Source organism: Elaeis guineensis, chromosome 5 (genome assembly GCF_000442705.2).
Source record: "Elaeis guineensis isolate ETL-2024a chromosome 5, EG11, whole genome shotgun sequence".
Taxonomy (NCBI): Eukaryota; Viridiplantae; Streptophyta; class Magnoliopsida; order Arecales; family Arecaceae; genus Elaeis; species Elaeis guineensis.
The window spans coordinates 15009331-15037127 of record NC_025997.2 but is presented as its reverse complement, the minus strand read 5'-3'; the positions used below and the strand labels follow the sequence as shown (position 1 = coordinate 15037127).

At 34.6% G+C, this 27797-nt stretch overlaps 1 protein-coding gene across 1 annotated transcript in view; it reads right to left on the bottom strand.

Moving 5' to 3' along the window:
- LOC105045111 (neutral/alkaline invertase 1, mitochondrial) overlaps nucleotides 1-27797 on the bottom strand; it is a 46946-nt gene that overhangs the window by 2517 nt on the left and 16632 nt on the right. The window contains 9 exon segments of the mRNA XM_073257352.1: nucleotides 1986-2035; nucleotides 2037-2103; nucleotides 2106-2171; nucleotides 2285-2291; nucleotides 2294-2435; nucleotides 2437-2450; nucleotides 7293-7432; nucleotides 7435-7500; nucleotides 7503-7953. Coding sequence (XP_073113453.1) covers nucleotides 1986-2035; nucleotides 2037-2103; nucleotides 2106-2171; nucleotides 2285-2291; nucleotides 2294-2435; nucleotides 2437-2450; nucleotides 7293-7432; nucleotides 7435-7500; nucleotides 7503-7953 — 1003 coding nt within the window.

Sequence of the window (27797 nt, the reverse complement as noted above, 5' to 3'; positions counted from 1 at the left end):
AAAAAAATACTAACCACATATGCACTCACATATGTGGCCTGCATACTGCAACTGCCTTTTAAAACAATGATCACATTTGCTTTTACCCAATTGTCATACATATGAAGTATGCTTATCTATATTTATCTCTTCTACTACATTCAAGTATAGTCAAACATAACTAGGAATAGATTAATAAGGTTGGGCTCTGCACTTCACAAAACTAGTCTCTCATTAAGTGGGTCCATATGCATGATAAGCTCATAATCAAAGATGTCTGACATACACTTAAATTCTTATGGTAAAAATTTGCTTTGTAGATACATTCTTCAAAGGAAGTCCAATCATTAGTTGTGAAATAACACAATTCTGCTTCAAACTTTTAAAATTAAATCTTCTATTGTGGTATACGAAGCTATTCGACTGTGCCAAGACTAACACCAATGGTCCCTAAGCCCTTTCCTCATCATGTTTACTTAGACAGCTCCAACCACTGTGTCAACATCTAGACAATACCAGACACATTGTTGCATGGTCGTTGCACATGTCATGCATGTTGCACCATGTCACCTGAAATTTCATTCCACAGAAATGTTCAGATGTGAGAAACCCCCCAAATTTGGTGTATCTATGTGCATCAAATTTAACATATTCATCTAAGCCAGTTGACTAATGCACGTTCACACCCTTCATTTTTCAATAATCTCAAACCATACATGACAGTGGTATATGAATATATCTCTTACAGATTCTTCAGCATTTCTTACAAACTATGACTGCCCTCATTACTTAACCTTTAAAAAACATAACTCTGTTTCAAAGACAGCTTCTTTAGCTTGAAGCCTACCAGCTCTGGTACAAATTCATATCAAAGAATTTATTTTAAATGGTCCATTGGTGTTGGGAACTTAAAGAGAAAAGAAAACATACATAAAATAAATGACAGTAGTTTAAGAGTGTCAAAGTCTATGCAGGTATCTGGAGGAAAAGAGTGTGCTAATCTTCAAATATAACAAGTGTACAGCATGCTCATACAATCGTATGGGTTTGTCAGAAAAGGTGACACTTCAATCCCACATGGAAAGAAATGAAGAAAAAAGGGACATTTTTGTTCCTTATCTTTCTTGCTTTGTTAAGGAGGATCCATATCACTGGTTGTTGTCACCAAACAGTTGTTAACTCAGCTGGTTGGCACCCCTTCTTTAGAGCTTTCCCCTCAGAGAGGGGAAGGCCACTAGGCGATGTCACCTATAAAAACGAAAGAGATACAGAAGAGAGCATACACAGCATAGCATGAAGAACTAGTTTTCTTTATAGTGATGGAAGTTCAAGTATCAGGCACGATTTACAAAATGAACTAGCAAGATATAACCCCCCTGCACTAGCACACCACAACTAGGTGACTTTCGTTTTGTTTTGTCCATTTCTAAATCAGAACTAAGATGATGTCATAAGACCAATATATACACAATGATAAAAGATATTCTGCATAGAATGCGCTGGCATTTTTTGTACACAAATGACAAGGTTAAAACCATGTCATCACAAATCTCATAACTGAGATACGGATGTGCTGTAAGAAAATCTTGGCAGGATAATTTGTAGATAATGGATTCACAGATCATATCAGAAAAAGAAAAAAAAGAAGAAGAGAGGATCAGACAAGTATGATAATCCAGGATACCATACATAGGGTCTGGAATATTCGTTAGGGCAAAGTATCAGGTACATTATATGGTATGCAATCAATTAAATGGATGCATAAAAATGCCCCATAACCTGACCTAGTTTTGCTATGTGCTGGAACTATGTACATCTTTCAGTGCGTCATGTGACCATACTCCAAAAATTAGCAATAGCATGCTAAGTCTAGATAATCAAGTATTAAAATAATTTATAGTGCATAAAGAATAGTTATGGTCAGAATATGAGTTATTAAAATGTCAGTTTAGTGAGAAAAGTTGCAAATTAATACTTTCTTAAGAGAGAATCCATCAATGCTCAACTTAGAATGCCCATCCAATGGTCTATCATACATGAGCCATCAGTGACTAGAAGGGAACATGTCAAAGCCACCGGACAAACATAAATTCAGGATCAACTTAATGCCTGTTTGTACATCATTCTCTCTTGTAATGCATAATCTCCTGTGATCTTTCCATAAGTTGTCAGCAAAATAATCCACCAGAATCCTCTTAAAATAAAATATAATAATAATTAAAAGCCTTCTAGAAGGCATCATGTCATTTAATTGCATGTCATTAAATTGTTGTACAAAGTGTAGAGGGCTCCATCTTAGGCTCACCAGAATCACAATGGATGCTATAGACCCAATTGCTGAGTCTGCAAAGTCAGGGTCCAAAACCTCCTGAAATCCTTCATTGCTTCCATCAAAAGGAACAGTTCTAACCTTAAAACTAACGGGCATTAGCCCTTGTCTGGGGCTGTGGCAGCCTAGTCTTCTCCCAGCTCTGACTAGAATAGAATACAAGAACATTAACATGACGAAAAAATTGAGAGATGGTTAATTCATGATGGCTATGAATTTGAAGAGGCCAACAATTTAAAAGTCTCTAAAATCATATAGAATGCATGTGCAGGCTTTTTGTTTAGAGTTAGTGAAATAAATTCAAAGTTCAGCATGGTAATGCTGAGTCCTGATGGTGGCTCTTAAATGATTGCATTTGGTTATCAATTGTTAAAATGCTTTTATGAAATACTTTGCATCGGAGCCAGTGTTACCAGAAACTTCATTTAAGAGGTAATTAATGGGTGCATCTTAATCATGAGGTGCTTCAGTGAGGTTGAAGTTCCTGACTGTAGAATCATGTCAGCAATACTCACTAGCACCTTGTTTCACTTAAGTAGCAAAGACATAATAATGCTACATGAACAAAGTTTATCGTTCAGCCCTATAGCTTAAATCTAGGACAACTAATTCAATTAGGGAGAAGAATTGCCTTCAACTTGCTCAACTAATTGGCAAAAGTATGGTCTAGATTCCCTTTTCTTTTATTAATTTTTCATGATTCATAAACTGTAGTACATATTATGAGTGGAAAGTAGAGTCCATACTCTTTACTTTCACTCTCTCTATCCCCTTCTTCAAAACTATGTTATATGCCCTCTATTTATACTAATGAGGTCCTCCTTATTAAGTTGGATTCTTCTTCTAGCTAAAAGAGAAAAAGTTGCAAGTTCTCTACTATTTTACAGAGGTCCACTCTGTTTACTTGTCAGATTACTCTTCCAGCTGGACAAGAATGAAAACTTCTCTCTTTTTATGCTAGTAAAGTCCAGTCCAAATTAGATGCATGCAGAAACGCTCTTTTTTCCATGTTTCTAACCTATGACATCCACGTCATATTGGGGCAAACTTATTTTTGTGCCTAAGCTCACCCACATAAAATTATAAAAATATCTTAAAATTTTTTTAATTTGCACTAAAGCTGGACCTTAATTTTTACCTCAACTTCATCTTCAATCGCATCACCAAATTCTTCCCATATTAGAAGTTATGCCTTTTCAAAGTTTGGTACCAGATAGAGTCCTAGATATGGCAGATTTTGCTCTAAGCTTGTCCAAACCTATCCAAAATGGCAAGTTGGTCCCCAATAGGTCAGATGATCCTCCTGGATCAAAGCTCCCTTGTTTGGGAAATTTAGCTCCTACAAATCCTACAAAGTTAAAAATAGGGCTGGGAAAATGCCTGCTTTCAGATCCTGGGGCTAAAGTCTCTTAGCTTTCTCATTTGAATTCATCCTTCATAGTGAAATATACACATTTTTTAGCATCAATAGAACAAACATTTCGTCATCTCTAGTTTGGAGTTGAAGCTAAAGTAGTGGTTGACTCACAAGCCATCAGTTATACGATCTTCTCCAATTGACTAACATAAGACTTCATTTCATCATCTACCAAGGTCGAAGTCATTCTCATCTTTGTCCTTCAATTACTTCAAGCACCACAAATCATTCTCCCCTCTACTTATATTGCTCATGAGTTTAGATCATGAACTCGGACTCCACAAAATAGGGATCCTAGGCTTTGACACCAACTTGATCCAATTGGAAGAATAAATGATTTCCTTTAACCCACTTAACTCAAATATTTAAAATAGAATAAAAAATAAGATAGAATAAAAAATAAGATCGTTGGCAACAATATAGTCTACATTTACAACCCTTTTTCTTTTATTAATTTTCATGCTCCAGAAATTATCGTACATATCTTGGATGGAAAGTAAAGTCTATGCTCTTTTCCTTCACTCCTTTTGTAGGAGTTATACTGGGTATATACCCTCTATTTATAATAGTGATATCCTCCTTATTTGAGTGAAATTCTTCTTCTAAATAAAAGAGGAAAAGTTTCAAGCTCTCTACTATTCTATAAAAGTTCACTTTCTTTAATTGAGTTGGATTCCTCTTCTACTTAAAATAGGATAAAAAGTTCCCTCTATTTATGGTGATGATGTCCAGTTCTAATCCGATGGATCCCTCTCCTAATTAAAAGATTGACATAAGTTATAAAATAATAAAAATATTAAAGCCTTTAAATTTGGGCAAAAGCTAAACCTTAATGTTTATATCAACTTTTTTTTTTCATTTGAAATGATGATTTTCATTTGAATTAAAATTAAAATTTTTATTTTTTTTATATTTAGAATTATAATTTTATTTCTTTTTAATTCTTTTTATGGTATTTTTAATTTTTTTTATGATAATTTTTTATGTATTTTTTAAAAAAATAATTTGAAATGGGATACTAATTTGGAATGATAATTTTTATTTTTATCAAATTAAAATTTTATTTTTTAAAAAAATTTTATTTTTATTTTTTTTCATTTTTTTCATTTTTTTCTTTTTTTGGGGAAAAAAATTAAAAATTATCAAATAATATGGTATTTTTAAAAATATCATTTAGAATGGCATTTTAAAAATATCATTTGAAATGTTATTTTTAAAAACACCATATTATTTGGTGAGTTTTATTTTATTTTTTTTGACGTCGTCTACGTGGAAAATAGGGGTGACGTGGCGATAATAAAACGTCATTCAAAATTATATTTTATCATTTTTGCATCAATCTGATAAATAAATTAAAAATTTGATTATTTATGTAAATAATTTTTTTATATTAATTAGAAAAAAATACTATAGAATTGTTTATCCTTTGATTCCGAGAAAGAAACAACAATTTTTTTCTAGTCCTTAAACTTCAGCCCGCAAACTCTCTACTAGGAAATTTGCATCGTTTAGTGACAAGTCTAGATAGGCCACCTAACTCTGGCAATTCATTAAAAGAGTTGTCTATTCGATCTGTCTTTCAATACTTTCTTTCTATTTGGGATTCAGTGTTTGTCTCGATCGCCCATTTATTCTTTTTTTTTTTGTTTTGTCGCAATGAGAAAGTCTTCCCATATTAATCTTTTTATAAATTTCTCTGACATTGGCTATCAATCCATTCCGATTCTTTTCCTTGCAAGTGTTTTGTCTTCATTGATTGGTATTCTAGGGTGACTTGGATCTATCTTATGAAATCTAAGAATGAAGTTATTTTGAGGCTCTAGTTATTTCATAAGGTGATAGAAATTTGGTATGGTAGAAATGTTTAAATTTTTCTTCCAAAAAAAAAAAAAAGAAATGTTAAGATTTTAATGGAGGAGAATATTAGTGCTCTAGAAACTTTCAAGCTTATTTGTAGGATCAAAGTATCGACTCTTGGTATATAAATCAGCCACCTTATCATTGATTGATATATGGCTAGCAATTCTATAAAGATTTGAATTTCGAAAAGTTATAATTTTGTTATTAAAAAAAATTTAGAAATAGAAGGACAATTATGGTAGATTTAATTTCAAATAAAAAAAGGGATGATGCTTCATAATGAGGGAGTTATATTTTATCTCTTAGTTTTCATCTCCAACTATAATAGATTCTTACTCTACACCTATATAAATTGAGCCAAGGGACCAAAAAAAGGCCGACTCTGAGAAAAATAGACTCCCACAATTCAAAACTCTTATGGTGAGAGGTCCATAAGCCCTCATTCATCATACTTTTTTCTTTCCTTCTTGCAAATCCATAGCTCATCAAAAGATCGAGAATGCCGAGAAGGTCAAGAAAGTCGAGCTCATCATAAAACCGACTTCAGAAGGTCGAAAAAGTCAAAAAGTTAAAAAAGTTGAGCTTATCAGAAAATCGACTTCAGAAGATCAAAAAAGACCGAGAAAGTCATGCTCACCAAAAAATCGATCTCAGAAGGTCAATAAAGTCGAAAAAATCGAGCTCATCAAAAAGTTGACCTCAGAAAGTCGAAAAGGTTAAAAAGATCAAGAAGATCGAGTTCAACAGAAAACCGACCTTAGAAGGCCAAGAAGGTTGAGAATATTTAGCTTATTAGAAAATCGACCTCAAAAAACCAAGAAGGTTGAGCCCATCAAAAAGCCGACCTTAGAAGGCCAAGCTTATTAGAAGGTCGAGAAGGCCAAGCTCCAATAAGTCGAGCTCTCTAAGACAAAGCTCCTAAAGATTGATCTTAAGGCCAATCCAAGAAGTCTAAAGTGAGCTGACTAAGGCAGGATTACATTTTGCACTATAATGCCCTATTATATTCTCTTTATTACCGTTTTTTCAAAATCCGATTTAACTTAGACATCGGAGGGCTCGATCAGAGCCAATCTAGTGAATTATTTTTTATTCATTTTGTATGTAGATCTGTGACTCCTAGACAGATCATATTCTATAATCATAGGTCCACTAGCACCCTCTGGGTGGTTCTAACCGAGCTGGATTTTGGCTGCAACAACTCTTAAACTATCTGTCCATGTATCCTCCAAAAAAAATGGAGTAGTTGAGCAAAGAAACCGGCATCTTTTGGAGGTTACCTATGCTCTTCTCACTAAGATGTAATACTGGTAAGAAAAAAGTTGTGTTTGCTAATTGATTAATTGTATGGCTATTCTAAGTGGTAAATCTCCAATTTGAGTGTTGGAATCTGACCCACCTCTATCTTCCTATTTCTCCTCGTGTTTTTTGTTGTGTTTGCTTTGTTCATGACTTGGGAAACCTGAGAATTTCACAGTTCCTTCAGCAGTCCCGGGAGCCTCTTAATACGGTGCCAGATTTTTTCCATGTTCGGCCAGTGATTTATCCTTACAGAGATTAGACCAGAGGTCGAACAATAATTTTTAAGCGGAAAGCAAAACCAAACTACAAGCAATAGAAGTGAATCAAGATGTATTAATAATTTCACATCACTAGAGCAAGAAAGAACAGAGACAAACGCAGAATGGAAAAAGGCACGATTTTTACCTGAAGCTGCAAGGTGTGGAGGAGAAAGTTGCGGACAATCTCTCTCTCTCTCTCCCCCAATGAGAAGAAACGCTATCGAAGAGGGAAAAAGTCCCTGATGAGCACCTGGTCGTAGCAGAGCTGGTTCGACGTCGTAGGTCATTGGCGGCCACAGTCCCCACCAGGCTCCCACAGTAGCTCATCGCCACCTCATTCAAATGTCTCCATTCATCTCCGATACTTCCCTCTTCCGTCCCACCTCCAAATTTCCCCCCGGATTCCTCCAAATTCCCAACCCCACCACCGCAAAACCTTCTTTTTCGTCCCTCGTCACCATCGCCGCCCGTTCTTATTCCACTTGCTCCTTTACCGCCTCCTTTAGGGCTTCCACCTCGACGCTCTCAACCACGAGAGGCTTCACGGCCATGCCCTGGATGATGTAGATCCTATCAAAGGCCTTGTCGCCGCCGCCAGGATCCAATCGAAAGGAGGCGGAGAGGCGGAGGAGATACCCGGAATGCCCCAGCGGGCCGAGGTAGCCCAGGAGCCAGGCCGGGTGGGGTCGGGGTCGCCGGCAGTGGCGGTGGCGGTGGGCACATTTTGGGAAGAATTCGGCGGTTATTGTGCACCCGATCGGGAGTTGGTGGCAGGGTTTGAGGGTGAAGATATCAGAGTCTTTTTCCTAATTAATATTTAAAAAAAATATTTACTTAAATAAATTAATTTTTAATTTATTTATCAGATTGATGTAAAACCGGTAAAACATCATTTTGAATGACATTTTATCATCTCCATATCACCCTCTATTTTTCATATAGACCACATCAAAAAAAAAATTAAAAATAAAAATATTAAATATTATAATATTTTTAAAAACATCATTTGAAATGAGTTTTAAAAACGTCATTCTAAATGATATTTTTAAAAATATCATAATATTTGATATTTTTTATTTTTTAAAAAAAATAATAAAAAAATTAAAAAAATTTAATTTATAAAAAAATAAAAATTTTAATTTTGATAAAAATAAAAATTATCATTTAAAATTAGTATCTTCATTTCAAATTATCTTTTTAAAAAAATATCTAAAAAAAATTGATGTAAAAAAAATTAAAAATACCATAAAAAGAATAAAAAATAGAAATTATAATTCTAAAATTAATTTAAAATTAATTTTTTTAAAAAAATATCACAAAAAAATCTTAAAAAATACCATAAAATAAAAAATACCATAAAATTAAAATTTTTAAATTATTTTTTTTAAAATATCATAAAAGAAAAAAAATTGAGAAAAAATTGAGAAAAAAATAAAAATTATAATTTTAAATGAATTTTAAAAAATAAAAATTTTAATTCTAATTCAAATAAAAAAGAAAATTTTAAATTATTTATCCATTTAAAATTAATATTTTCAAAAAAATATCTAAAAAATCTTTAAAATTTAAAAATAAAGAATACCATAAAAAAGAAAAAATGAGAAAGAAATGAGAAAAAATAAAAATTATAAATTTAAATTTTAAAAAAATTTTAATTTTAATTCAAATAAAAACCATCATTTAAATTAGTTTTTCTGTTTCAAATTATTTTTTTAAAAAAAAGATATTCAAAAAAATAAAAAATAAAAAAATAAAAGTACCATAAAAAGTCAAAAATTTAAAAAAATGAGAAAAAAATAAAAATTATAATTTTAAATTTATAAAAAATAAAATTTTTAATTTTAATTAAAATAAAAACATCATTTCAAATTACTTTTTTCATTTCAAATTAATTTATTTAAAAATTATTTCAAACAAATGAAAAAAATACCTTAAAAAATTTCATAAAAATAAAAAAATGGTAAAAATGAAAAAAATAAAAATTATAATTTTAAATTATAAAAAAATTAAAATTTTAATTTGAATTTAAGAAAAATAAAAGAAAAAAATGCCATAAGAAAAGTGAAAAAAATATGAAAAAAAATAAAAATTATAAATTAAATTTTTTAAAAAATAAAAATTTTAACTTTAATTAAAATAAAAAATGTCATTTCAAATACTTCCTCCATTTCAAATACTTTCTCCATTTCAAATTATTTTTTTAAAAAAATATCGAAAAAAAATTAGTGTAAAAAAATAAAAAATACCATAAAAAATGAAAAAGGGAAAAGAATTGAATTGAAAAAAAATAAAAATTTTAAATATAATTTAAAAATAAAAATTATAATTTTAAATTTAAAAAATTAAAAATTCTAATTATAATTCAAATAAAAAATGGTAAAAAAATAAAATTTGTAATTATTAATTTTTTAAAAAAAATTAACTTTAATTTAAATAAAAAATTATCATTTCAAATTACTATGCCCATTTTAAATTAATTTTATTTATTAAAAAATCACATAAAAATAAGTAAAAAAATTAAAAAAATTAAAAAAATCATAAAAAAGGAAAAAAAGAAAAAAAATGGAGGAAAACGCCAAAGGGAATGGCGTTTTTGAAAACACCATTCCCTTTGGCATTTTTGAAGCTTAAATTCCAAAAAAAAAAAACCCTCTCTCCTCTTCTCCGATGTTTCTCCGACGTTTTCTCCTCTCCGACGGCGAGCTCCCGACGGCGGTGAGCTCTCTCCTCTCTCTTTCATCTTCCTCTCTCTCTCCTCTTCTCTCCTCTTCCTCTCTCTCTCTTTTTCCTAGACCATCGGCGACAAAGGGCTGGCGGCGGGCCGGCACGCCCCAATGGTGGCCCCCCATGGCGGGCCCCGACCCTCCCCTTCCCTTGGCCGGCCCCCTTCTCTCCCTCTTCCTCTCTCTCTCTCCCTCTTTTTCTTTGGCCGCGGCGACAGAGGGCCAGCGGCGGGCCGACACGCCCCGACGGCGGCCCCCGCGAAGATGGTGCACTAGAGGAGATGGTGCAGCAGTATGTTAGGGTCAAGTGCTGCGATTGTTAGGTGGTGTCTTGTTGCCCGATATTTCATCGAATAAGATGAAGTTAATATTTTTGCCATTATTAGAGGATTTAGACTTCACTCGTAGACTCAACTGGGGCAGTACAGTACTAGCTTGCCTGTATAGAGCTATGTGTCAGAGTTCTTATGCTGATCAGAGCGAGATTAGTGGTTATCTTGTATTATTACAGGTATATGAATTAAAAATTTTTATTTTTAATTTTTAATTATATTCCAAATATTGGATATATCATGTATGATTTTTTTGAAATTTGCAGATTTGGATATGAGAGCGTATGCTGACTATCAGTCCATTACGACGACAGTTGCTCGAGATGTCATCAGAGCAGCATGATCTTGATGTTCCATTCAGACTGGATGGACTATTGGGATATAGGTATAAAAATATTATTTTTTTATTTGAAATTTACTGTTTTAAATTTGATATAATTTATTTAACATGAGTAGATTGTGAAATAGATGGAACGTTGCATTCAACGTTCATCACGTATCGATAAGAGTGGCACGGGTTTATAGGTGCCAGTTGGATACATTAGTTGATACATATAGACGGATAAATTCTGAATTTTTTATAAATATTATTTTACAGTATTCATAATCTATTAAAATTTTAGCTTACTAATTTTTTTTATTTTAACTCTATCAGTTTTTGTGGGAGCCATATACAGATGAGATATTGGCTATATTGCCGCAGATGTGTACAGTTGGACATAACATATGGACTGCTAGGGTGCCACTTATTTATTTTGATGTGGTAGAGTGGCATCTTTCTGATCGTATCCTGTGGCAGTTTGATCAGATTCAGGGTATCTCAGAGCAGTTTGATACCAGCCAGGGACTTCATCGTATTGATCGACGAGAGAGAGCTCGCATTGACTGGCGTATCAGATATGCAGAGTACATCAATATTTGGGATGCACGTCGAGATCACATTGTTTATGGTGATCCCATTTTGAGAGGTCGTTCATATACCGATGACTACATGGCTTGATTTTTTAGTATTACAGTGCGAGTCATTGGACAGCCTCGGTATGCAATTTTCAGATACGAGGCAAGAGTTCTGCTGTGTATCTTTTGATAAGACTACGAAAATTAATTTATATTATTTATGTTATATTTTTGTTTTATATTTTACAGTATATTTACTGTTTTATTTTTATTTTGTAGACTGATTCTATGTCGGATCTTATGTTGGATGCTCGTCGTGCTTTATCTACGACTGATGAGGACAAACGGATTCAGATACTGCGTGAGATAGAGAGAATAAGTTCCAAAATATTGGTGGCGATTGGTGTTGATCCATATAGCTGTGCGCCTTGGTATGGAGCAGCCGATACACCAGATATGAGATATACGCTGTCACTATATGTTCCACATATACCATCACCGCATATTCCGCAGATGTCATCACTAGATGCTGCACAGATGCCATCGCCTTTTGATCCACAGATGGCAGTGCCTTCTTCTTTTATATCCCCCAGATGACATCATCGGATACCAGTTGGCCACCTGAGTATGATACTTTCTTTTCAGACCCATTCGTGTATCCAGATGAGAGGGTTGAGCGGGTCACTCAGTCCGTAGATGATCCGACAGCATCCGTTATTCTTAAGCAGCATGACCAGCAGACCTCCTCCACTGATATAGGGGAAAGCCATCACAGCAGGAGCAGCCGTTGAGGACCTTCCTGAGAAGGTCCAAGCGATCACGAGCACCACAACATCTTTGTGGGACTTAGTCTTTTTTAGATTTGTACTTAGTATTTTTGAAACTTTTATTATACTATTTTTTATACACTTGATATTTTTATTCTATTTAATATTATTAATTATTAATTTTATTTTATATTATTTAATTTCAAATGATCGGATATTATGCTTTGTGGATATAGTTACACATACTCTAATATGTCTCAGAACATTAGGAGAGAAAAAGTTATGCTAAAAGGGCTATAGAAATTATAATGTAAATAATAATAATATATCGGATAATTTAATTATGAGATGAATCAGACCGCATTGGTACATTTCGATCTGGTACGGGCACGAACAGCTACGTACAGTGCGGTATGGAAAAAATTTTGAATTAAAATTTTTATTTTTTAAATTTAAAATTATAATTTTATTTTTTTTTATTTTTTTGATATTTTTTATGATATTTTTTATTTTTTTAACCCCCACAATTTTTTTTCTCATTTTTGACTTCTTTGTTTGGAATATTTTTTTAAAAAAATAATTTCAAATGAAGAAAGTAATTTGAAATGGTATTTTTTATTTTAATTAAAATTAAAAATTTTATTTTTTTAAATTAAAAATTATAATTATAATTTTTTTATTTTTTAAATATTTTGCTCTTTTATGATATTTTTTTATTTTTTATTTTTTTGACATATTTTTTTAAAAAAATTAATTTGAAATGAGGAAAGTAATTTGAAATGATGATTTTTATTTGAATTAAAATTAAAATTTTTATTTTTTTAAATTTAAAATTATAATTTTTATTTGGCTCTCATTTTTTTTCATTTTTTTAATGATATTTTTTAATTTTTTAATTTTTTAAGATTTTTTGAGATATTTTTTTAAAAAATTAATTTTAAATGGACAAAATAATTTAAATTATCTTTTTTATTTGAATTAAAATTAAAATTTTTATTCTTTAAAATTCATTCAAAATTATAATTTTTATTTTTTCTATTTTTTTTTTTTTATGATATTTTTTTAAAAAAATAATTTGAAAAGGAGATTATAATTTAAAATGATGATTTTTATTTGAATTAAAATTAAAATTTTTATTTTTTTAAATTTTAGAATTATAATTTCTATTTCTTTTCGATTTTTTTATGGTATTTTTAATTTTTTTTTACATTAATTTTTTTCAGATATTTTTTTAAAAAGATAATTTGAAGTGGAGATACTAATTTTAAATGATAATTTTTATTTTTATCAAAATTAAAATTTTTATTTTTTATAAATTTAATTTTTTTTAATTTTTTTAATTTCTTACCTTTTTTTCTTTTTTTGGTAGAAAAATAAAAATACCAAATATTATATTATTTTTAAAAATACCATAATATTTGATATTTTTTATTTTTAAATTTTTTTTTTTGATGTGGTCTACGTAAAAAATAGGGGTGACGTAGTGACGATAAAATGTCATTCAAAATGATATTTTATCAGTTTTACATTAATCTAATAAATAAGTTAAAAATTAAATTATTTAGATAAATAATTTTTTTATATTAATTAAAAAAAGACCGGTGAAGATCACACGGAGGAGAAGAAGAGATCAAAGATTGGACGTTTACCGAGGGAACTGGGATCAGATTTTCCTTTTTCCTCGGGTATTGCGCGGACAGGGAATAACGGTTAAGATAATGTCCGCCACGTCGGAAGGGCACAAAATCCAACGGCCCGGGTTCGTGGATTTAGAACACGGCAATACGTGTGGCCTTGACTTGACGTCATCTGGTTACCGACTTAACTTTTATTTTAACAAAATGCAGCGTAAGACTTGACAAAGTGCAACAAAGATCATCAAATTTTAATTGAGGTAGTACCATCTCTTGCCCCTTGGACAAAAAGATAGAAGATAGTGTTTTTTTTTTTTTTTTTGGGAAAAGATGGAAGATAGTTAGGATCGAACTCAAGACTGAAAGGGGAATGAAGACAGAAATACGAGGATTAGGCCCTTCTGATATCAAAAATAACAAAATGTATTAATAATGTTGCAATTGGTAATATTTTTTAAAAGCTATTGATCCGAACCAAACTCATATCATGCTAAAGGTTATTAGAGTGCAGTACATGCAAATGTCCATGGTCACCTGGAAAATACAAAAATATGATTAGAGCCATAAGCCACCCCCACTCACCCTCTCCTTTTTTTTTTTTTTAAGCCTTCAGGTCGTTGAAATGGATCGAAATTTTTCTTGGCAATGGTCAAAATCAGAGGAAAAATGCGTTGGAATGCATTCTAGGGCACACAAAAAGATCTGCAGATCTATCTCTTGGCAATGGTCAAAATTAGTTCGGTATCATGTCATCCCCTGTTTCTAACTCATGAGGGACACATTAGTCCTGTCATGCCACATGATAAAAGAAACCTCTCACCGAGCAAACACTCCCTTAGCATTCGAAACCATGGACAAGTCATCTCTAGGTCTAATTAGGTCGTCGCTTAACTCAACTGTGAGGATTGGAGTCCTTTGCGAGGCCGCCTAATCTTTATCGAAACTAGCTCATTGAAGCCACGTATTCCCCTCGTCACTTTAATCCACCTCATGACCAGGACTAAGATTGAAATGCTCTAGTTGGGTCGGATTTGTAGTTGGAGACATTTTAAACACTGAAATGAGGTCTGAGGAGGTAGATGCCTGGAACAACAAAGCAACAGGTTAGTCAACAATCTTTTATTTCCCCTTATCTATCATCCAATAGTCTTCATTGATCAGCGATTCTATAAGTTAATTTTCTTCTGAAAATTTGTTGGAGATGTAAATTTCTGACTGTGCGAAATCATGTTAATTGATATCGAACTAGTACCGGCACTTTTGGTAAGAGCAGAAAAAATTTAATGGATACTATTGCTCCTGATCTTCCCATCTGAGGTCGGACGTCGAGATGGAGAAGACCGAGATGAGACTGCTGCTGGAGCTTCGTCTGAATATCTATAAAAAGTCCTCACCAGAATGTTCTTTAGTGAAGACCGTTCGACGCTCAAGTCAAGAGATGGAGAACAATGAGAAGGAAAGAGCGATAAATCGAGAACTTACTTTGAGGATCTTGGAGTCTTTTTATTTATAGGGAGGAGTTTGAGTTATATCCATTTCGGAGTCTTGATAACTTTCTGGATATGTCGTGTAAATTGATTCGAAGAAGTTGTTTCTTTTTATGGGAGTCTCAATCACAGAGGAATTCCACTCTATCTGGATTTTTTTAATTTGGGACAGAGGTAGATCTGGTGATAGAGAGCTTAGCTCGGCTACGGATGAGCTAAAATAAATCGCCTGAAGCCGAAGTTCTGGAGACCATGGAGCACGCATTGACCTTTAGATGATTTGGGATTAGTCGACCATTGACGAGATATAATAGATCATCTTAAGTTGAGGTGAACTAGAGACAAGCCGAAAAACGGGAACCAATGCCAATTCGATGGGATGTTCAACAATCTTCGTGTCTATCATATACACATGATCTGATAAGTGTTCATCTTCCATAGCTCGGTCGGAACCGAAAATATAAAAGTCAAGACCGATGCACAAATCCACAACAGATACTATAATGATAAACCTTCAGGATTTTTGTTTCTCATCTAGGAAAACTGTCATAGCCCAAGCCCATAATGTCAAGACCCAAGCCCACAAAAAAAAAAAAAAAACAGAAGAAAATCGGGAAGAAGACTCCCGATAGGAGTCTTCTTCTCCGGCGAGACTCTAGCAATTTGGGAGTCCTAGGACCTCTCGAAGTCCTAGGACCCTCTATAAGAAGACCTCCCCTCTCCTTAGAAATCGACCATCGGCCCCTTCCCTCTCTCTTTCTCCCTGTTTTTCTCGATCGAAGCCGCGGACACCGTCTTGATTCTCACCGTGATTGCTCGCCGGTGGGGTCACCGGAGGCCGAGGTGAGTCTTCCTCTCATTCCTCTCTTCCTTCCCTTTCCTCCCATACCCTTGCGCGTGACGGCCGGCGACGAGTGTCGCCGATTTTCGATCGGAAAAGAGACCCCTGTTTTGGACCTCTTTTTCTTTGATTTTCCGACGCCGGCGATCGCAATCGACCGCCGGCCATGCTCCTCCGTAACCGGGGGAGCAGCCTCCCTCTGCCGTCGGCCTCCGCCGCGGCGGCTGCGGCCTGAAGGGTCCGGTAAAAGGAGGGGACGTCGGTCCCCTGTTCCGGCGTGGAAGGAGCCGAGAAGAAAAAAAAAAAGAAGAAAAAGAAGAAAAAGAAAAGAAAAAGAAGAAAAAGAAAAGAAAAGAAAAAAAGAGAGAGAGAGAAACTTTCTCTCTCTGCTCTCTCTCTCTCTTTTAAATTTTTAGAATTTATGAAATTAATTAAATAATAATAATAATAATAATAAAATAAATAAATAAATAAATAAAATAAAGATAATTAGGGTGTCCATGGATTAGTCCGAAAATCCTGGATGCTGTCATCAAGATTGATCCTTATGGAGATATTAGATTTTAACAATTTTAGTTATTTTTAATTTGATAAAATTTTGATTAAAAATATGATATTTGACGTATCAAGTTCAGAGAAGGATTTTCGAGATTCCTAGAATTTCTAGTTTGGATTTTCTTTTGAGGTAAGTAGTGTTTACTTTTATTGAATTTATCTGATAAATTATAAAATTTTGAATTAAATAAATTTATGCATGCTTGTGATTGAAATTATTTATTAAAATAATTATTGAAATTATTTATTAAAATAATTATTGAAATTATTTATGATTAAAGTTAATTGTAAAAAATTATTTATGATTGAAGTTATTTGTTGAACAATTATTATGATGATATATGATCTTAAAGAATGATATGATTGATTTGATTCGAATATCATTTATTTATATTATTTTTGAAAATAATATATGAATTGGAAGACAATATTAAATTGACAACCTGACTGTATTGAGGATCCCGCCAATGGGGGCATATACGTTGGCAATTGACTGTCCTGAGGGTTTATGTCGCCAGCGAGACCAGCGACATGTCGTCAGAGAGACCAGCGACAAACCGCCAGCGAGACCAGCGGTTCCAAAGGACTTGGCTGCCAGATGATTCACAGCCCACCGCAAGCAGATACGCGGTATTATGATCCTGCCACAGGGATAATGTGGTCATAGTCATGGTTGGTAAGAAGAACTTAAGAAATTGATGAATTTAAGATGAAAAGCATAATTGAAAATTATGATGAATTGACTTTTATATATATGATTAATAGTATGATTATGATTTCATGAAATTACATATTGATTTTGTTATATCAGTAAATCGATATGTATAGAAATAATTGTCTGATTTATTCAGTTAAAGGAATACACTGCTTACTGGGCTGTTTAGCTCATGATGAGTTTTATGTTTTTCTTACAGATCCAAAAAATTAGCGTGATGCGGGATTTCGGTTGGGAGAGCGATTAGAGATGGAGTTAGCTCATTGATTTAGGATTTTTCTCAAAATTGATTCAAGACTTTTAGTTTTTTTTTAGTGTTGACTTTGTCAGACAGTTATTTTCTTTTGAACACTGAGTTTTGATTTATTATTTGAACTAAGATTTGATTATTAAATATTAAAAAAATTATTTAACTTTGTGTGAAGATATCATGATGAGATACCTTGCATGCTTATGGAAAAAATATTCTATGAGTATGCGGCGGTTGCCATGACCCTCGATTCAAATCTCGGGTCGGGGGCGTGACAATTAATATGGTATCAGAGCATAAGTAGATAGATAGAGACATGTAGAATAGAGTGAGTGAGTGATGGGTAGATATTAGGAAATTGATAGATCAGTTATGATGATTATGATTTGACCTGTCACAAGTAAGTTATAACCTTATTAAGGATAAGTTATTACCTCAAATCTATCATAGGTCAATATGCCTCCACGACGAGCGAAGAATACTCAAGGAGCGGTAGGAGGGACATCAAATCCACTTGGCGATAATACTCCTCAATTAAATAGCGGCACAACTCAGCAAGAGGGAATCCTTGATCCTACAGATAATACTCCGACAGTACAGGAGGAGCCGAACATGACTCAACTAATGCAAACTCTGATCGGAGTAGTTCAAACACAGCGACAATTACTTCAACAACAACATGCACAGCCATGTCAGCATTTTTCACCGACACCTGGACATGGAGAACATCCGATGCAGAGAAACAATATCGTCGAATTTAAGAAGCTAGCTCCTCCAGCCTTCAAAAGGACCATCAAGCCACTAGAAGCAGATAACTGGATTATGAAAATGGAGAAGGCCTTCGCCGTGCAAGAATACCACGATGAAGAGAAGATCCGCTATACAGCATATCTGTTACAAGGTGAGACATACAACTGGTGGCGTATACTGAAACAAAAATATGAGCACGATAGGATATCACTCACTTAGGAGAGTTTTCGAGGTGAATTCTTTGACAAGTACTTCCCCCGAAGTGTCAGAATACAGAAAGAGCAAGAGTTCATTCATCTGAAATAGGGAAACAGATCCGTTGCAGAATATGAAGCTAAATTCACGGAATTAGCCAAGTTTGTTCCAAGATTAGTTGAGATTGAGCAAGACAGAGTACACAAATTTGAAATGGGACTGAAGACAGAAATCAAAAAATAGGTTGTACCCTATGAGCTAACTACCTATGCCTCAGTTGTGAACAAAGCTCTAATAATTGAGAGAGAAGTTAATGAAGCTCATGCGGAGCGAGAACGGAATCAGAAGAAGAGAAATAGGTTTAGTGAAACTCAAGGACGAAATCAGAATAATAAGGGTCCAGCAAAGAAGCCAGCAATTGATAAGAATCGTGAGAATGAGGCAGCTAGATGTACGAGATGCGACCAAAGAGAGCACGAGTCTTCAAATTATCCATGGAATACTGGTTCGTGTTTTAGATGTGGACAGAAAGGATACAAGATTGCGATTACCTCCAGATGGATGAAAATAAATCAACACAAGCAAAGGACGGAGGTCAAAGACCGAAAACTCAAGGAAGGATCTATGCACTCACTCAACAGGATGCTCAGGCCTCCAATGCTGTGGTGACCGGTACCATCCTGTATCTGATATTCATGCTTCAGTTTTGTTTGATTCTGGTGCTACACACTCCTTTATATCCACTACTTTTATTAGACAACATGATATAATATGTGAACCTATGAAAACCAAATTATATGTTGAGACACCTGTAGGTGGTATTCTGAGTACCGAAAGTGTGTGCAAGTCATGTAGTATCAGAATAGGAGAAAGAGAATTACCGATAGATTTGGTGGTCCTAAATATGCATGATTTCGATGTCATTCTAGGAATGGATTGGCTGGCTACTTATCATGCCTCTGTAGATTGTCATGGAAAGAGAGTGAACTTTCACATACCGGGAGAATTAACTTTTAGTTTTGATGGAAGTACAGGAACCACCCCTCCACGTATTATTTCATTTGTGCAAGCTAGACAGATGCTAAGAAAGGGATGTAGAGGTTACCTAGTATCAATAAAGAATAAAGAACATGATGAATTGAAGTTACAGGATATTCCTATTGTAAATGAATTTTTGGATATATTCATTGATGATTTAGTCAGACTACCACCAGACAGAGAAATTGAATTTACCATTGAGTTGGCACCCAATACCAGTCCGATTTCTAAAGCTCCTTACAGAATGGCCCCTATGGAGTTGAAGGAGTTAAAAGATCAATTACAGGATTTATTGGATAAAGATTTTATAAGGCCTAGTGTATCTCCTTGGGGAGCTCCAGTCTTATTTGTGAAGAAGAAGGACGGTAGTATGAGACTTTGTATCGACTATAGAGAGTTGAATAAAAATACTATCAGAAATAAGTATCCCCTACCTCGAATTGATGATTTGTTTGATCAGCTGCAAGGTGCACAAGCCTTTTCTAAAATTGATCTTCGTTCAGGATATCATCAGTTAAAAATCAAAACAGAAGACATACCAAAGACTGCATTTAGAACTCGTTATGGACATTATGAATTTCTAGTAATGCCTTTTGGGTTAACCAATGCTCCAGCAGCCTTTATGGATTTAATGAACAGAATATTTAGATCCTATCTTGATAAGTTTATTATCGTATTTATTGATGATATCTTGATATATTCAAGAAGCAAATTGGAGCATGAAGAACATTTACGGTGTGTACTACAAATATTGAGGAAAGAAAAGCTTTATGCCAAATTTAAGAAGTGTGAATTTTGATTGGATAAAATAGTCTTTTTAGGACACATCGTATCTAAGGATGTAATTTCTGTGGATCCAGCAAAAGTGGAAGCTGTGATGTAGTGGAACAGACCTACAAATATTTTTGAGATTCGAAGTTTTCTAGGAATGGCAGGATATTACAGACGATTTGTAGAAGGATTCTCCCGCATAGCTGCACCTTTGACTCGTCTTACTCATAAAGGGGTTAAATTCGAGTGGACCGAAGATTGTGAACAGAGTTTTCAAGAATTAAAACAACGATTAGTTTCAGCCCCTATCCTTACGATACCAACAGGAGATGAAAGATTCACAATATATAGTGATGCATCTAAAAAGGGACTCAACTGTATTTTGATGCAACATGGTAAGGTAGTGGCCTATGCCTCAAGACAATTGAAACCATATGAACAGAATTATCCGATACATGATTTGGAATTAGCTGCAGTGATTTTTGCCTTAAAAATTTGGAGACATCACTTATACGGTGCGCAGTGTGAAGTGTTTACTGATCATAAGAGTTTGAAGTATATTTTTATACAGAAAGAATTAAACATGAGACAGAGAAGGTGGTTAGAACTATTAAAGGATTATGATTTAACAATCCATTATCATCTGGGAAAAGCTAATGTTGTTGCTGATGCCCTTAGTAGAAAATCTATGAGAAATTTGGCAGTTTTAATTACACATCAAAGTCAATTATTACAGAATATAAAAAAACTAGAATTAGACATCCGAATATATGACTCAACAGTACGATTAGCCAACATGAGGGTTCAACCAACACTCATTGAAAGAATTACAGTTGCCCAGAATGATGATCCACAACTAATGAAAATAAAAAATTCAGTGGAAGTTGGTGTTCAATCTGAATTCAAGATACATGAAGATGGTTCGTTGAGATTCGAAAATAGGATTTGCGTACCCAATGATTCAGCACTCAAGCATGAAATACTTCAGGAGGCACATCAGACCGGTTATACAGTTCATCCGGGAGGTACTAAGATGTATAGAGACTTAAGGAAATGTACTGGTGGAATAATATGAAGAGAGAGATCGCTCAATTCGTGGCTCAATGTTTGGTGTGTCAACAAGTTAAAGCTGAACATCAGAGACCTGCGGGACTACTTCAACCTTTGGATATTCCAGTATGGAAGTGGGAACATATCACTATGGATTTTGTAACTGGACTACCGAAGACTCCCAGTAAAAATGATGCAGCCTGGGTGATTGTGGACCGATTGACAAAGTCTGCACATTTTCTATCAATTAGAGTTGGATTTACTTTGGAAAGACTAGCAAAGTTGTATATGAAAGAAATTGTAAGGCTACATGGAATTCCAGTGACCATCATGTCGGATCGAGATACCAGATTTGTGTCACAATTTTGGAAGAGCTTACACAAGGCATTAGGAACAAAATTGAACTTCAGTACAGCTTTTCATCCACAGACTGATGGTCAGTCAGAGAGAACTATTCAGATCTTAGAAGATATATTGAGAACCTGTATTTTGGATATGAAAAGTTCATGGGATGAGCATCTACTTTTGATTGAGTTCGCTTACAATAACATTTATCAGGCTAGCATTGGTATGGCACCTTATGAAGCTTTATATGGTAGAAGATGTCGATCACCGATTCACTAGGATGATGTTGGTGAGCGGAGAATATTGGGTCCCGAACTTGTTTAACAAGCAGTCGAGAAGATTTAATTAATTAAAGAACGACTTCGGGCAGCACAAAGCAGACAGAAAAGTTATGCAGACAACAGGAGACGAAAATTAGAATTTCAAGTTGGTGACCACGTATTTCTCAAAGTATCTCCTTCAAAAGGAATCTCAAGATTTGGCATTCATGGCAAATTGAATCCTAGATATGTGGGTCCGTTTGAGATTTTGGAAAGGATTGGTGAGGTGGCTTATCGACTTGCCTTACCCCCTTCACTTGCAGGAGTACATAATATTTTTCATGTTTCTATGTTAAAGAAATATTTACCAGACCCAAGTCACATCGTGGAGCTTGAACCAGTACAAGCCAGAAAAGATCTATCATATGAAGAATATCCGATACGGATCGTGGACCGTAAAGAACAGGTGCTGAGATGTCGCAATATTCTTTATGTCAAGGTACAGTGGAGTCGACATTCGGAAAGAGAAGCTACTTGGAAGCTAGAGGAAGAAATGAAGCAAAAATATCCCAGCTCTTCGAGACTACAGGTATGAAAAATTTCGAGGACGAAATTTCTTTTTAGGGGTGAAAAATGTCATAGCCCAAGCCCACAAAAAAAAAATAATAAAGGAAAATCGGGAAGAAGACTCCCGATAGGAGTCTTCTTCTCCGACGAGACCCCAGCAATTTGGGAGTCCTAGGACCTCTCGAAGTCCTAGGACCCTCTATAAGAAGACCTCTCCTCTCCTTAGAAATCGACCATCGGCCCCTTCCCTCTCTCTTTCTTCCTATTTTTCTCAATCAGAGCCGCGGACACCGTCTTGATTCTCGTCGTGATTGCTCGCCGGTGGGGTCACCGGAGGTCGAGGTGAGTCTTCCTCTCCTTCCTCTCTTCCTTCCCTTTCCTCCCATACCCTTGCGCGTGACGGCCGGCGACGAGTGTCGCCGATTTTTGGTCGGGAAAGAGACTCCTGTTTTGGGCCTCTTTTTCTTTGATTTTTCGGCGCCGGCGATCACAATCGACTGCCGGCCATGCTCCTCCGTAACCGGGGGAGCAGCCTCCCTCTGCCGCCGACCTCCGCCGCGGTGGCCGCGGCCTGAAGGGCCCGATAAAAGGAGGGGACGCCGGTCCCCTGTTCCGGCGTGGAAGGAGCCGAGAAGAAAAAAAAAAGAAGAAAAAGAAGAAAAAGAAGAAAAAGAAAAGAAAAAGAAGAAAAAGAAAAGAAAAAAGAGAGAGAGAGAGAGAAACTTTCTCTCTCTGCTCTCTCTCTCTCTTTTAGATTTTTAGAATTTATGGAATTAATTAAAAAAATAATAATAATAATAAAATAAATAAATAAAATAAAGATAATTAGGGTGTCCATGGATTAGTCCGAAAATCTTGGATGCTGTTGTCAAGATTGATCCTTATGGGGATATTAGATTTTAACAATTTTAGTTATTTTTAATTCGATAAAATTTTGATTAAAAACATGATATTTGACGTATCAGGTTCAGAGAAGGATTTTTGAGATTCTTAGAATTTCTAGTTTAGATTTTCTTTTGAGGTAAGTAGTGTTTACTTTTATTGAATTTATCTGGTAAATTATAAAATTTTGAATTAAATAAATTTATGCATGCTTGTGATTGAAATTATTTATTGAAATAATTATTGAAATTATTTATGATTAAAATTAATTGTAGAAAATTATTTATGATTGAAGTTATTTGTTGAATAATTATTATGATGATATATGATCTCAAAGAATGATATGATTGATTTGATTCGAATATCATTTATTTATATTATTTTTGAAAATAATATATGAATTGGAAGATAATATTAAATTGACAACCTGACTGTGTTGAGGACCCCGCCAATGGGGGCATATACGTTGGCAATTGACTGTCCTGAGAGTTTATGTCGCCAGCGAGACCAGCGACATGTCGCCAGAGAGACCAGCGACAAACCGCCAGCGAGACCAGCGGTTCCAAAGGACTTGGCTGCCAGATGATTCGCAGCCCACCGCAAGCAGATACGCGGTATTATGACCCTGCCACAGGGATAATATGGTCATAGTTATGGTTGGTAAGAAGAACTTAAGAAATTGATGAATTTAAGATGAAAAGCATAATTGAAAATTATGATGAATTGACTTTTATATATATGATTAATAGTATGATTATGATTTCATAAAATTACATATTTATTTTGTTATATCAGTAAATTGATATGTATAGAAATAATTGCCTGATTTATTCAGTTAAAGGAATACACTGCTTACTGGGCTGTTTAGCTCATGATGAGTTTTATGTTTTTCTTACAGATCCAGAAAATTAGCGTGATGCGGGATTTCGGTTGGGAGAACGATTAGAGATGGAGTTAGCTCATTGATTTAGGATATTTCTCAAAATTGATTCAAGACTTTTAGTTTTTTTTTAGTGTTAACTTTGTCAGACAGTTATTTTCTTTTGAACACTGAGTTTTGATTTGTTATTTGAACTAAAGTTTGATTATTAAATATTAAAAAATTTATTTAACTTTGTGTGAAGATATCATGATGAGATGCCTTGCATATTTATGGTAAAAGTATTCTATGAGTATGCGGCGGTTGCCATGACCTTCGATTCAAATCTCGGATCGGGGGCGTGACAAAAATATTGTAAAAGAATCCTCTACGATCCACAAGCCACCCAAATCTAGTGCATTACAATCTCCTTTAATTCCTCCCATGCCACTCTTAGTTTAGCAAAACGTCTACATCTTCGATAAATTGACATTTCCAAACAACAGAACAATAAAAATTATTATTTATCAATCATCAGCAATGTCCCAACCAGGAAAATTCTTCCAAAAGATCTTTGAGTGCAATGCAACAGTCATCATAAGTCCGGTGTCTGTTTCAATTCGGTTAATAGAATTTGTGACACAACAGACATGACAGAGTATATGACCATGAAGAGCCATGGTGGAGATGTTGCAGAGCTTCTTCACAAACACACTTATTCGGAGTTTGGACCATATAGTAGACTCAACGATAGAAAACATGAATTTTCTTTGCACATATATCAATCTCTTTTTTTTGTAAATTTAAATTTATCATACCAATCTATTATAAATATACCATGAGAATGGATAAAATATCTGAAAATTCAGAAGGAATGTTTGTCGCAGCAGTCTCCGAAGTAGTTCTCAATGTGATTGGCTACATATGGTGCCATCCAGTCACATATATCGATCTCTCAGTATATATGTAGTTAAAATATTAGTTTATTACTATTGCTGATGAACGGGGAAGGACCGAAGGAGCCGTTTTGTGTGTTTTGGGCTGCCGTGGGCTTCTTTAAAAAAGTGTAGGAAGGTCTCTGCATTACGTTTGGGGTGCTGGGCCTCCTCTGCCAGTTGGCTCCGTTGTCAGATTCTGCGACTCTTCTCCTCTCCTGCGGGCAAGCTCAGAAGAACTGCTTCCATGCCGATCCCATAACTCTCTTCAATTTCTTAAAGAAGTGTGGGTTTTGGAGCTCAAAAAGGTAGCTAGTAATTTGTGTGGAAGTATGACTCACCTTCCTTGGCACCAATCCACCATCGGGTTGATCATGCAAATGTCGCTCTGAGATCTGTGCAGGCTGATGAATGAGAGAGTTCGACGTGCTTTGAGAGCTTTGTGGGGGCACGATCCAAGGGACACCATTGCAAGCGAAGATCAATCGTTTCGTGCGAAAGATACAAACCAAAACCCAGTAATTTGTGGCCAGTAGTCATGTTTTACTTTAAAAAAGAAAAATCACAAGTTTTGCTTGGATTGTCACTTGATTCAGAGATGCACTTCCACCACTCCATCAGACTCGTCTGCTGCCATCTAATGGATAATGTAGCCTCTCCGAACCCCTTCCCCTCCAAAGAAGGAAAATAAATAAATCAGCGGATAGATGCACTTCTATGATTCTAACCGACTTTGCTGCTACTACATAATGGACATGTACGCCATCTTCTTCAACCAATTGTGGCCCATTTAGAAACTAGAAACGAAGATTTCTTGGGCCAGGCCAAGATGAGAGGTACCAACGAAATTGCCGGCCTATTACATTAGATTTTTTTTTTTACAAAACTTTGTTTCTTTTCTATTTTAAATTATAAATATATTTCATATAATTAATTATTCTAAAAATATATGTGATTTGGTGATTGAAGTAGTGGAAATAGCAATGGAGATGGTGAAGGTATAGCAATGCTGGTGATGACAGTGAGGTATACTCAAGTAACAAAGAGCATGGTTATGGGATGTTAAAGCCTAAGGACATGAATTAGAATGATTCTATATAATTGGATGGTGTGTTTCATTGCAAATAGATGCAATTCAAAAACCAATAGAAATATTCTAGGCCTGTCAAGGTTGCCATGTAGCATGTATGTGCTCTGGTAGCCAGAGCCATTGTTGGACTATGCTAGCCTACCCTACAAGCAAGATTATACATGCAATATCTCCATAGTGCTCCTTCATCATCCACACTAGCCCAGAGAATGCGGATGCAATTAATACATATTTGGATAAACATATTCGAAGCTTCGAGGCCATGAACAAGAACAAGAACAAGAACAATCAAGGAGCAGAGGATTATGACTATTTAGTCAAAATAACATGTGGAGTAGGAATATGTAGAGGAGTGCAAGCAGACTCATTTCCGATGCCATCTAGGTTGTAAACTGGTCGGATTTGGATCCATGCTGTATCCACGTCCAAATTGAATGAGAAAATCAACTTCAAATTTGGTTCAGATCCATCGAAATGGACAGACTATGAACTTGTATCCCAGATTGTAAGATAATCAGATTGGGGTTGAAATTTAATTTTTCCACGATTCAATTTAGCACATAATTCTAGCAAGCCAACTAACTAAACATCGACAATTTACCAAAATAAAAGGACTCTCACAATTGTCTATGGCAGATTATAATAAGAAAGGAGCATGATATTGGATGTGAATGATTGGTTTTATGATTTCTATTTACATAATCATAATCTAAATATCGGTCGGGATTTTGGAATTTAAATAGCAGGGAAGGAGAGCATACGTAAGAAAAATATATAAAGCCAAATATAAAGAAAAGAATTAACATACATCTTATAGCTAATTTTCTTTATATTCCTATATTTCCATATACTAAATAAATAGTTTGTTTTTTAATATTTGAGTTATCAAGTTTTTGGATTCGAACGCAGTTAAATCCAAGTTCAATCCGCTAAGAAAATAAATCATAAACATAAAGATTTAATTCAATCTCATGAGACCATAGAAATATAAAAGTTAATTTAATTAAACCAATACCTGATTATTATAAAACAATCAAGTTATCTCATTGAGTTTTCGGGTGCCATTTGCATCGCTATCTACTGGATATGATACCGAAATTTACCAATCTCTGCTTTCAATACTCTGAATACTTGTATGCCCAACTCTATATGTAACATCAGACAATCACACTTAGCTTGTTATCTATTGCAAGCAAATGAGCTGTCACATTTCAAATGAATCTCATAAATCTTACTCCTAACGTTCACATTTGCTCTCATTGCCAAAATTGGATGCATAACGAAGAAAAGTACTACATCCATACGGAAGCATTGGTGTCTCAAGCTACCTCAACGGTCTAATCAATACCTTCCTTGATATCATGAACTCGCAAGAACCCCCCCTGTGAAAGCCACTCCTCCCATGTTAGGCCATCTCTGGGATAAGGTATCCTGGGCCACAAGACAAACCAACTTGTGGCTCCCAGTGGTTGCTACGAAAACGGGGAAAAAGAGTGTTTTTTTGATGGATTGGATTCTTTGGAATCCTAATCATTGGTGGAGAAAGGAGGCACCAATTAGCGTGCATACTACGATGTATGTATCTTGACCATTTCCTAAAATTGTTGCGGCTTGGCAATGCCTTCTTAACACATATAGCAATTCTTTGCAGGATATCATAGGGGAGACCACCAAATGTCCTTACCATTTGAGGTATACCTGAAGGTG